The sequence below is a fragment of the Entelurus aequoreus genome, linkage group LG04, assembly GCF_033978785.1.
Source record: "Entelurus aequoreus isolate RoL-2023_Sb linkage group LG04, RoL_Eaeq_v1.1, whole genome shotgun sequence".
Lineage (NCBI taxonomy): Eukaryota > Metazoa > Chordata > Actinopteri > Syngnathiformes > Syngnathidae > Entelurus > Entelurus aequoreus.
Genome location: NC_084734.1, coordinates 30,800,102 through 30,813,856, shown reverse-complemented (window position 1 = coordinate 30,813,856; position 13,755 = coordinate 30,800,102). Strand labels below are relative to the sequence as shown.

The 13,755-nt window shown below is 39.2% G+C and overlaps 1 protein-coding gene across 3 annotated transcripts in view; it reads right to left on the bottom strand.

Moving 5' to 3' along the window:
• utrn (utrophin) overlaps positions 1-13,755 on the bottom strand; it is a 393,845-nt gene that overhangs the window by 377,524 nt on the left and 2,566 nt on the right. For all 3 annotated transcript variants that reach the window (XM_062044584.1, XM_062044587.1, XM_062044585.1), the window contains exon 2: positions 1,931-2,039. In XM_062044584.1, the coding sequence (XP_061900568.1) occupies positions 1,931-2,003 (73 nt within the window). In that variant the 5' untranslated portion in view covers positions 2,004-2,039. The remainder of the gene's footprint in view (positions 1-1,930; positions 2,040-13,755) is intronic.

Below are 13,755 nucleotides of genomic sequence, written 5' to 3'. Positions count from 1 at the left end.
TGAGTAATTCGATCAGCCATATTGGTTCTGAATATGAAGTTGCACATTTCAAATGCAGTATTAAAGGCACTTCCTAATCCACTTTTTATGTTTGATATCACGAAAACTGTTCTTATTGTTTTATTTTTTATTCTAAGAATATATTTTTATTTTAACTTTCTCAGAGAATATTAATTTTGAACTAATTGTATATAATAAATAATGATAAATGGGTTATACTTGTATAGCGCTTTTCTACCTTCAAGGTACTCAAAGCGCTTTGACAGTATTTCCACATTTACCCATTCACACACACATTCACACACTGATGGCGGGAGCTGCCATGCAAGGCGCTAACCAGCACCCATCAGAGGCAAAGGGTGAAGTGTCTTGCCCAAGGACACAACGGACGCGACTAGGAAGGTAGAAGGTGGGAATTGAACCCCAGTAACCAGCAACACTCCGATTGCTGGCACAGCTACTCTACCAACTTCGCCACGCCGTCCCTATATATTTGTGTCTTCATCTCAACATGCTATGATGGCAAAATTAACATTGATTACTATTTTAAAAGGAACAAGCGGTAGAAAATGGATTATTTGGTACACGGTGTAATCATAAGTGTGACCGGTAGATGACAATCACACATAAACGATACATGTAGACTGCAATATGACGGCAGTAAACACCAAAACTTTAAATGCTCCATTGAGAATATAGAACATTATACACAGCAATCAAAAATCTGTCTAAATGTTTTTAGTACGACTTCAGTAAGCTATGAAGCCGCACCGCTTGATGGATTGTCGGTGCATTAAACATACGAGTATTCTTATGGCGTGTGTATAAGGACCACAAAATGGCACCTGTTAGCAGACATATTACCTGGTGTTTTGTTTGGCAATATTATCAAAACCAACTTTTTTTACCTTCTGGTACCAGCTGATGTGTATTTGGGATCTGCATAAGTCTTCAAAATGTGCGCACGTCCGCCATTGTAGTCCATGCCGACATGACGTGGCATTCATCTTCCGCTATTGCCATTTCTAATATAAAGTAGCGTAAAGTTCTTACTTATATCAGTCAGTAGACTAGCTATCAAAGCACTAAAAACTGTAGTGGGTTTACATATTTCACCCACAGAACTTTATTTATTAGAGAGTTCCGGTCCAACGATTTTTCACGGGACACATTTACGGCGTTGATATTGCATTATTGAGCCACGGATGAGAAGATGCTGCTCCGTTATTGCTAAGTAAAGTCTGAATGTCATTAAAACAGTTAGCTCCATCTTTTGACACTTCTTCCACTCCCGTCCTTGCACGCTACACCACTACAACAAAGATGACGGGGAGAATACGTTGTCGAAGGTGAGCCACGTAAATAACACCGCCCACAAAACTGTGCATCCTGAAGAGATGCTCAGAAAGCGACTTGAAGATGGTCTGTAAAACATAATCTATGCAACATTTTGACCAAAGAACCACCATTACATGTTATGTAGACCAGTGGTCCCCAACCACCGGGCCACGGCCCGGTACCGGTCCGTGGACCGATTGGTACCGGGCCGCACAAGAAATTAAATTTAAAAAAAAAAAATAAAAAAAAAAATTTTTTTTAAAATGAAATCAACATAAAAAACACAATATATACATTGTATATCAATATAGATCAATACAGTCTGCAGGGATACAGTCTGTAAGCACACATGATTGTATTTATTTATGTAAAAAAAAAAATTTTTTTTTTTTTTTTTTTTTAAATACAAAGAAGTTGTTAACCTGCGTCCCAGATTGGACTGTAGTTTGGAATAATTATCAACAGGAAGTGATTCTATGTGTGTTTTGCACTTGCACACTTATTGGAATCCTTATGTGTCCTAACATGACTTATTCTAAACTACTGGTGCCTTTTTAATTCCAAGCCCTAAAACCAAAAAGCAGCAACATACCTGATCTGGACTTAATGATGTCACTGAACTCCTCGTTAGCTCCGCCCTCGACCGTGTCGCCAAATGACGCCATGGTAGCAAGTCAATCTGGGACTTTATTCTCCGTCACCTGCAAGTATGAATCAATACTAAACTTTGATGCAGAAACACACAGCCATTAAAAACAGACTTAAAAAAATATGAACATTAAAAGGATTACTTTCTGTTCTGTTATCGTGGTGGATAATAAAAACAATCAACAAGAAACAGCTTTATGTGGACACTTTTGGAATGCCTACATGAGGGTAAGTACTGTTGTTGTAATCAAATTGTTCTAAGAACAATAAGATTGTTATTGTTTGAATGTTTTGCAGCTGCTATCTAATGTTTAAAAGGTTAACATTTAACTACATTGGTTCAACTTTTTTTTTTTTTTAAAAGAGAAAAGAGAGCGGAAGCTTTTCAAAATAAAATAAAAGGTAAGCAGCTAGAATTCCATTTTGCGTCTCCTTTTACTGATTTTTTTTCTCAAGATGTTTGACGAAATGCGAAATGAGCACATCGGCCTGCAGCTGTGCCACCCACTGCCTGATCAGCACTGGCCTCAAACTCCTCGACTTCAATCTTGAAACAGTATAGTGTATATGTAACTTTTTACAGATACTGCACATTGGAACTGGGCACTTGTCCAACAAAATACAAAACCCAAAACTAGTGAAATTGGCACATTGTGTAAATCGTAAATAAAAACAGAATTTAATGATTTGCAAATCCTTTTCAACTTCTATTCAATTAAATAGACTGCAAAAACAAGATATTTAATGTTCGAACTGAGAAACTTCATTTAGTTTTGCAAATAATCATTAACTTAGAATTTAATGGCAGCAACACATTGCAAAAAAGTTGGCACAGGGGCATTTTTACCACTGTGTTACATGGCCTTTCCTTTTAACAACACTCAGTAAACGTTTGGGAACTGAGGAGACCAATTTATGAAGCTTTTCAGGTGGAATTATTTCCCATTCTTGCTTGATGTACAGCTTAAGTTGTTCAACAGTCCGGGGTCTCCGTTGTGGTATTTTAGGCTTCATATTGCCCCACACATTTTCAATGGGAGACAGGTCTGGACTACAGGCAGGCCAGTATAGTACCCGCACTCTTTTACTATGAAGTCACGCTGTTGTAACACGCGGCTTGGCATTGTCTTGCTGAAATAAGCATGATAACATTGCTTGGATGGAAACATATGTTGCTCCAAAACCTGTATGTACCTTTCAGCATTAATGGGGCCTTCACAGATGTGTAAGTTACCCATGCCTTGGGCACTAATACACCCCCATACCATCACAGATGCTGGCTTTTGAACTTTGTGCCTATAACAATCCGGATGGTTCTCTTCCTCTTTGGTCCGGAGGACACGACATCCAGTTTCCAAAAACAATTTGAAATATTGCTATGCAACTGGCTGCTTGACTTCCTCACAGACAGACCCCAGTCTGTGAGAGTGGGCGACAACACCTCCAGTGCCATCTCCCTGAGCACCGGCTCCCCCCAGGGCTGCGTCTTGAGTCCGCTGCTGTTCACATTGATGACCCATGACTGCTGCGCCAGGTCCACTACTAACCACATTGTGAAGTATGCGGACGACACAACAATAGTGGGCCTCATCCGTGACAACAACGACAGGGACTACAGGGAGGAGGTGAAACATCTGGTTGACTGGTGCAGAACCAACAACCTGGTCCTGAACGTCGACAAGACCAAGGAGATCATTGTCGACTTCAGGAAGCACCAGTCCAGCCACACTCCACTTTTCATCAACGGCACAGCAGTGGAGATGGTAAGCAGCACCAAGTTCCTGGGAGTGCAGATAACTGACAATATGACCTGGTCCCTACACACCGGAGCTCTTGTAAAAAGAGCTCAGCAGCGCATGCACTTTTTGCGTCGGACGAAAAGAGCACAGCTTCCTCCCCCCATTCTCACCACATTCTGCAGAGGCACTATAGAGAGCCTACTGACCAACTGCATCTCTGTCTGGACTGGAGCCTGCAGTGCCTCAGACTGGATGTCTCTCCAGAGAGTGGTGAGGACAGCGGAAATGATCATCAGGACTCCTCTTCCTCCTATCCAGGAGATCGCAAAAAGCAGCTGCCTGACCAGGGCTCAGAAAATCTGCAGAGACTCCTCCCACCCCCACCAAGGACTGTTTTTACTGCTGGACTCTGGAAAGAGGTTCCGCAGCCTCCGTAGCAGAACCTCCAGGTTCTGTAACAGCTTCTTCCCTCAGGCCGTAAGACTCTTGAACGCATCATAATAATCCCCTCAATTCCACCCAAAAATGGACTAACTCGCTGGAATATAAAGACAATATAACATACATCCATAAATGGATGCATATGCAAAAGTGCAATATATTTATCTGTACAGTAATTTATTTATTTATATCTGCACCTTATTGCTCTTTTATCCTGCACTACAACGAGCTAATGCAACGAAATGTTGTTCTTATCTGTACTGTAAAGTTCAAATTTGAATGACAATAAAAAGGATGTCTGTCTAGTCAAGTCTAAAGAAATGTGGACTCGTCAGACCACAGAACACTTTTCCACTTTGCATCAGTCCATCTTAGATGAGCTCGGGCCCAGCGAAGCCGGCAGCGTTTCTGGGTGTTGTTGATAAATAGCTTTCGCTTTGCATAGTAGAGTTTTAACTTGCACTTACAGATGTAGCGAGGAACTGTAGTTACTGACAGTGGTTTTCTGAAGTGTTCCTGAGCCCATGTGGTGATATCCTTTACACACTGATGTCGCTTTTTGATGCAGTACCACCTGACGGATCCAAGGTACGTAATATCATCGCTTACGTGCAGGGATTTCTCCAGATTCTCTGAACTGTTTGATGAAATTAAGGACCGTAGATGGTGAAATCCCTAAATTCCTTGCAATAGCTTGTTGAGAAATGTTGTTCTTAAACTTTTTGACAATTTGCCCACGCATTTGTTGACAAAGTGGTGACCCTCGCCCCATCCTTGTTTGTGAATGACTGAGTATTTCATGGAAGCTGCTTTTATACCCAATCATGGCACCCAGCTGTTCCCAATTACCCTGGTCACCTGTGGGATGTTCCAAATAAGTGTTTGTTGAGCATTCCTCAACTTTCTCAGTCTTTTTTGCCACTTGTGCCAGCTTTTTTGAAACATGTTGCAGTCATCAAATTCCAAATGAGCTAATATTTGCAAAATATAACATTTTCCAGTTCTAACGTTAAGTATGTTGTCTTCGCAATCTATTCAATTGAATATAAGTTGGAAAGGATTTGCAAATGATTGTATTCTGTTTTTATTTACGATTTACACAACGTGCCAACTTCACTGGTTTAGTGTTTTGTAGATGCCATACATGTTTTATAGGAGGACACACACATTAGCAACACTAGCACAGCAATATATGAGCTACAATGCTTACTTTACACTCACATTTCCAACAGAAACATTATCATGCTAAGTTAGCCTATTTGCAAGGGAACAACAAATTAATCAAAAATACAGCACCCACTTCTGCAGCTGAGTGACAAATTGTTCAAAGAACTCTTAATTTTGAGATGTGTAGCGAAGCCTATAGTCGTTGGGAGTACACACATGGCAGGTCAGTGGTAGTATCATGTCATTGAGGGAGGTTTTTCCTCCATGGCATCATATAAACAGAGTGAGCTCCTCTTCTCCCAACAGTACATTAAAAAGTGAGGGAAGTGACAAATTGTTGGTGCTCATGAAAAGGCAGTGACTGTTAGCACATCATTCACAAGTTATTTTGGCTCAAATGGGCCTTTTAACAATTGTTGTTTGGGCATGTAACATCCTGAAACAAAACTCTCTCTGGACTTTTTCATTGATATGCCATTATAATGTTGAACTGTTTCTATTGGAAAAACATCAAGTCTATATATAGCCTGGTTTACCATGAAAGGAGCCGTTTTCTGAATGATGCAAGAACCCAAAATAGCACCAAAAGGAGCCTCCCCCATTATAATGTAAATAAATATGTAGCTAACAGTTAGGGGGCTACAGGAATGTTAAGGGGGGATAATATGGGTGTCCTATGATGTCCTCTCTGTGATAGCAAGGAGCATGGGAATTTATACCAGCATGGATCTACTATAAAATATGTACGCTGTCTTTTATTTTAATTTTAAAGGGTTTCAGGCCTCTACTTTTAAAGTGTGGCAGGGTTGATTCAAACATGGATAGTTTCGATACCAACGGTAGTATCAGTATTGAATTGATATTAGCATGATGAGCTGCATATTATACATACTTGCCAACCTTGAGACCTACAATATCGGGAGGGAGAGGGGAGGGGGGGCTTGGTTGGGGGGCGTGGTTAGGGGCGTGGTTAAGAGGAGAGTATATTTACAGCTAAAATTCACCAACTCAAGTATTTCACATATATATATATATATTTATATATTTATATATATATATATATATATATATATATATATAAATACTTGACTTTCAGTGAACTCTAGCTATATATATATAGCTAGAATTCACTGAAAGTCAAGTATTTATATATATATATATATATATATATATATATATATATATATATATATATATATATATATATATATATATATATATGACGGTCCACAACTGTATGTGGCAAAATGCAGCTCCACACTGCTGTCGCTTCAACATATCACTGGCACCAGGTGGATTATGAATTTCTTTTATTACAGTGTCCTGCAAAACAGTGCAAATTGTGAGACTGTGAGTCCACTTGGGTCACGGGATTATCAATTGGAAGGCGTCACAGTTCTGATATATATATATATATATATATATATATATATATATATATATATATATATATATATATATATATATATATATATATATATATATATATATATATATATATATATATATATATTGATTTTATTATATAAATAAAAGAAATACTTGAATTTTAGTGTTCATTTATTTACACATATACACACACACACACACACACACACACACACAAACACTCATCTACTCATTGTTGTACTTGAAAGTACAATGCTTTGTTAAGGGTTGAATTGTCCATCCTCTTTCTATTCTCTGTCACTATTTTTCTAACCATGCTGAACACCCTCTCTGATAATGCATTGCTGTGTGGCACGCACAAAAGTGCTTTCATCAAATGCACGAGAGTGTGGAATCTTCCATCTCTCCCTAGCATGGCCCAAAACCGGTCAATCCTTGCTTCCTGGGGAAGATCTTCCCTGGCAAGCAATTGGTACTCCAGTACTTGTACCCGGAGGCTGGTCAGGTCCAATCGCAGCTGCGGCAGACTTTTTTTTTTGGGGGCGTGGCCTCCAGCTCCGGCTGAATACCGGGAGTTTGTCGGGAGAAAATCTCTGTCGGGAGGTTGTCGGGAGAGGCGCTGAATATCGGGATTCTCCCGCTAAAAACGGGAGGGTTGGCAAGTATGATATTATATTATCATATAAGTCTATTTACACAGAAATATATGTGTTTTCTCGTGTTTTCATTAAGTTACATTGTTGATACTATATATATAATTATATACACACACATACATATACATATATACACACATACAGTATGTGTATATATATATATACATACATACATATTTATATACACATATATACACTAGGGATGTCCCGATCCGATATTTGGATCGGATCGGACGCCGATATTTGCCAAAATATGCGTATCGGCAAGGCATGGGAAAATGCCGATCCAGATCCAGTTTTAAAAAAAAAAACTCCGGTCCGTGTTTTCCAACGCACCGATTTAAATAATACATTCCACTTTTCTGCTGCTCCCTAATTTCCGTTCCGCATTTTCCAGCACACCTTCAACACATCCACAGGTCTGTGGATTCTCATGCAGTTGCTTTTAGCTGCTGGCATTACACGACAGGCTCTTCTGACTCTTTTCTGTGTCTCCCTCTCACAGACAGCAAGCGCACCTTCTTACACACGTCACATACTGTCACGTCATACGTCACATACGTATACGCCCTCCCCGAGCAGAGAAGTAGAAGCATGGCTAACGTTAGCTGTGATGCTAGCGCAGACGTGCGAGCAACGTTCCCTCTAAGGTGCGCACCTGTGCAATTGCGCACTGCTCAAGCGTCGTCTGCGCATAGCAATTATATGCCACGCACAAAATCAAATAAAAAAATAAACGCATAACAATTTCCGACACACGGACACGACAGAGAAAACAGTTTTCCTCATCATTGTTCAAATATTGTAACGTCTGTCGAGACGCTTATCTCCATTCGGTGCCACACGCCCACACCATCAAAATGCCGAGGCAAAAATTTCCACATCAACACCGTATGAAAAAATTAGTGATTTTTTTAGTTGTGATTTCCTTCTCTGCATGAAAGTTTAAAAGTAGCATATATTAATGCAGTATGAAGAAGAATGTTTTAATGTAGACATGCAAGCCTTGAAAGAAAATTTTGAAAATCAAGACTACATTTCCTGCAAATGGGTGCATTTCTACCCTATATTTTAACTTTAGATTTATTCTCATATCAAACTCTTTTGGCTGTCTTTTTGACACATACATCCGGCGCCCCCCTCCACACCCCGGATTATAAATAATGTAAATAACTCAATGTGATTATCTTGTGTGATGACTGTATTATGATGATAGTATATATCTGATAGTATACAGCTGTATCATGAATCAATTTAAGTGGACCCCGACTTAAACAAGTTGAAAAACTTATTTGGGTGTTACCATTTAGTGGTCAATTGTACGGAATATGTACTTCACTGTGCAACCTACTAATAAAAGTCTCAATCAATCAATCAAAACACATAGAATCATCATACTGCTGTGATTATATGCATCAAGTGTTCATTCAAGGCTAAGGCAAAATATCGAGATATATATCCTGTATCGCAATATGGCCTTAAAATATCGCAATATTTAAAAAAGGCCATATCGCCCAGCCCTAGTTGAGAGTAGGACTAAATTTCGCAAATTCTCAGGACTTAAAGGCCTACTGAAAGCCACTACTACCGACCACGCAGTCTGATAGTTTATATATCAATGATGAAATCTTAACATTACAACACATGCCAATACGGCCGGGTTAACTTATAAAGTGACATTTTAAAATTCCCGGAAATATCCGGCTGAAACATCGCGGTATGATTACGTATGCGCGTGACGAAGTCCGAGTAACGGAAGTTATGGTACCCCGTAGAATCCTATACAAAAAGCTCTGTTTTCATTTCATAATTCCACAGTATTCTGGACATCTTTTGCAATTTTTTTAATGAACAATGAAGGCTGCAAAGAAGACAGTTGTAGGTGGGATCAGTGTATTAGCAGCGGACTACAGCAACACAACCAGGAGGACTTTGTTGGAGCGCTAGCCGCGCTAGCCGCCGACTTCACCTTGACTTCCTACGTCTCCGGGCCGCCAAACGCATCGGGTGAAGTCCTTCGTCCTTCTGCCGATCGCTGGAACGCAGGTGAGCACGGGTGTTGATGAGCAAATGAGGGCTGGCTGGCGTAGGTGGAGAGCTAATGTTTTTAGCATAGCTCTGTGCAGTCCGGTTGCTAAGTTAGCTTCAATGGCGTCGTTAGCACAGCATTGTTAACCTTCGCCAGCCTGGAAAGCATTAACCGTGTATTTACATGTCCACGGTTTAATAGTATTGTTGATTTTCTATCTATACTTCCAGTCAGGGGTTTATTTCTTTTGTTTCTATATGCAGTTAAAGCAAGATGCTATCACGTTAGCTCGTAGCTAAAGCATTTCGCCGATGTATTGTCGTGGAGATAAAAGGCACTGAATGTCCATTTCGCGTTCTTGACTCTCATTTTCAAGAGGATATAGTATCCGAGGTGGTTTAAATTACAAATCTGTGATCTACAATAGAAAAAGGAGAGTGTGGAATCCAATGAGCCAGCTTGTACCTAAGTTACGGTCAGAGCGAAAAAAGATACGTCCATCGCTGCCTCTCAAGTCATTCACTGTAACGTTCCTCATCTACGAATCTTTCATCCTCGCTCAAATTAATGGGGTAATCATCACTTTCTCGGTCCGAATCTCTCTCGCTCCATTGTAAACAACGGGGAATTGTGAGGAATCCTGGCTCCTGTGACGTCACGCTACTTCCGGTACAGGCAAGGCTTTTTTTTTATCAGCGAGCAAAAGTTGCGAACTTTATCGTCGATTTTCTCTACTAAATCCTTTCAGCAAAAATATGGCAATATCGCGAAATGATCAAGTATGACACATAGAGTGGATCTGCTATTCCCGTTTAAATTAAAAAAAATCATTTCAGTAGGCCTTTAAGTGTAAAATGGCACTCTAAGACATTTGATAAATACGGCCCCTAGTTCTCAGTCTCTGTTCTAATTCATCCCAAAGGTGTTCTATCGGGTTCAGGTCAGGACTCCGTGCAGGTCAGTCAAGTTCATCCACACCAGACTCTGTCATCCAGGGGCCGTATTTATCAAGCGTCTTAGAGTACCATTTTACACTTAAGTCCTGAGAATTTGCGAAATTGAGTCCTACTCTCAAACTTAAGAATAAAAGCTATTTATCAACTTTCTTAAGTCTAAGAATCACTCCTACACTCCACGATATTTAAGAGACCTTCAGAGGTGTCGTAAGTGGTTAGGAGTTGCCAGCGGGGGATGGCACTGAGGCGAGAGAGACGTGCGCGAACGTTCAGGGAGCGGAAGGATGTCCTGGCTTTGTTTGATGACGAGCAGCTGATCAAACGGTATCGTTTAGACAGAGCAGGTATTATTTTTGTCACAGATTTAATAAGGGGCGTCATCTCATCAGCAACATCACGCAGCAGAACTTTCACAGCAGAACTAAAGGTCATCACAATGCTTCGATATCTCGCCACTGGGAAAATGCACATTTATTTTTGATTCATTGCCAATATTGTTTGTTTGTTTTGTATTATTTTGTAGTTTATTGTCAAAATATACACTCCCATTGTCCACTTAAATATTTCTAAGATATTTATTTATTCTTAGACAAGGGATTCCCTTCCGTGATTGGTCATTTCTTTGGACACAGAAATTACGTCACCTAAAATTCCGTTTACGGCACATAGTAATGTCGTAATTCAGCTCTGACTGTGACACTTAAGATTCAGTCCTACACTTCGCTGAAAGTGTGAGTATGACGCTTGATAACTAACTTTTAAGTGCGGCTTTCAGCGAATAATTTCTTTACTCATAAGTCAACTCTTAGCAGACTTCTTAGAAGTAATTCTAAGAAGCTTGATAATTACGGCCCCAGGTCTTTATGGACCTTGCTTTGTGCACAGTCCTGTTGGAAGAGGAAGGGGCCCGCTCCAAACTGTTCCCACAAGGTTGGGAGCATGGAATTGTCCAAAATGTTTTGGTATCCTGGAGCATTCAAAGTTCCTTTCACTGGAACTAAGGGGCCAAGCCCAACTCCTGAAAAACAACCCCACACCATAATTCCTCTTCCACCAAATTTCACACTCGGCAAAATGCTGTCCGAAATGTACCGTTCTCTTGGCAACTTCCAAACACAGACTCGTCCATCAGATTGCCAGATGGAAAAGCGTGATTCATCACTCCAGAGAAGGCGTCTTCACTGCTCTAGAGTCCAGTGGCGACGTGCTTTACACCACTGCATACCACACTTTGCATTGGACTTGGTGATGTATGGCTTACATGCAGCTGCTCGGCCATGGAAACACATTCCATTAAGCTCTCTGCGTACTGTACGTGGGCTAATTGGAAGGTGTGTGTGTGTGTGTGCGCATATATATATATATATATATATATATATATATATATATATATATATATATATATATATATATATATATATATATATATATATATATATATATATATATATATATATATATATATATATATATACATACATACATACATACATACATACATACATACATACATACATACATACATACATACATACATACATACATACATACATACATACATACATACATACATACATACATACATACATACATACATACATATATATATATATATATATATATATATACATATATATACATATATATATACATATATATATATATATATTGTTATATATATATATACATATATATATACACATGTATTGAGATGTTAGTCAATAGTAGTGGGGTTTTTTTTTAAATTAACTTAATTTTTCTACAATAAATATTAATATATAATTATTTTAAATAAATAAATATTGTATATAATAAAAAGGAGTAATTGAATTAGTTTGTTAATATTAGTCGTCTCTTGCTACATCGCGCCTCAAATATTGTTTCACCACAACGCAGGTTTTTTGCAGTTTATTTAAAATCATATTCTATTACATTTTGCCCTAAATTAAGCATTGTCAAGTATAAAAATGGCTAAATTACCTAAAATATAAATATAACAGTAGTATTGGCCCCTAGATGAGACCAAACCAATCAGGGCGCAATGCTCAGCTATGTGGCCACTGATTGGCTGAGCCTCAGGAAGCGTTACCATATTGAAGTTATTCTCAAACTGTGGTACACCAAATAATCACTTCATTAAATATTCTAACACAGTGTTACTGTTCAAACTGTGTGTAATGTTACAGTGACCAACAATATCAAATATAATTGTTAAATAAAATCTCTGCCTTGTTTAATGAATACTTAGAGCTACTAAGCTACTGTATTTTAATGTTTGTCAATATGGTGGTACTTGGAGAAAAAAGTTTGAGAACAACTGCTACATTGGATTAAAAGTATGTAAAGGTGACTGAAGTGTGTTTTATATCTATAAGGCTCTCATAATATTGAAAAACATATTTGTATGTTAGCAGGTTTTTTATGCTCTAGTTATGAAAATATATGATTTATAATGAATTATCCCTACTCCGAGGAAATGTGTTTATCACGATCATGTCCAGAACCAATTAACTGTGATAAACGAGGGAAGATCCATTCTATGTGTCCTACTTGATCATTTCGCGATATTGCCATATTTTTGCTGAAAGGATTTAGTAGAGAAAATCGACGATAAAGTTCGCAACTTTTTCTCGCTGATAAAAAAAGCCTTGCCTGTACCGGAAGTAGCGTGACGTCACAGGAGCTAGTATTCCTCACAATTCCCCGTTGTTTACAATGGAGCGAGAGATTCGGAGCGACAAAGCGACGATTACCCCATTAATTTGAGCGAGGATGAAAGATTCGTAGATGAGGAACGTTACAGTGAAGCACTAGAGAGGCAGTGATGGACGTATCTTTTTTCGCTCTGACCGTAACTTAGGTACAAGCTGGCTCATTGGATTCCACACTCTCTCCTTTTTCTATAGTGGATCACGGATTTGTATTTTAAACCACCTCGGATACTACATCCTCTTGAAAATGAGAGTCCAGAACGCGAAATGAACATTTAAGTGACTTTTATCTCCACGACAATACATCGGTGACACACTTAGCTACTGAGCTAACGTGATAGCATCATTCTCAAATGAAGATAGAAACAAAAGAAATAAACCCCTGACTGGAAGGATAGACAGAAGATCAACAATACTATTAAACCATGTACATGTAACTACACGGTTAAAAATTCTCAGCCTGGTAAGGCTTAACAATGCTGTTGCCAACGACGCTAAGGCTAATTTAGCAACTTAGCAACCGGACCTCACAGAACTATGATAAAAACATTAGCGCTCCACCTACGCCAGCCAGCCCTCATCTTCCCATCAACAGCCGTGCTCACCTGCGTTCCAGCGATCGACGGCGCGACGAAGGACTTCATCCGTGGGTTTGGCGGCAAGCATCGGCTAGCCGTAGTA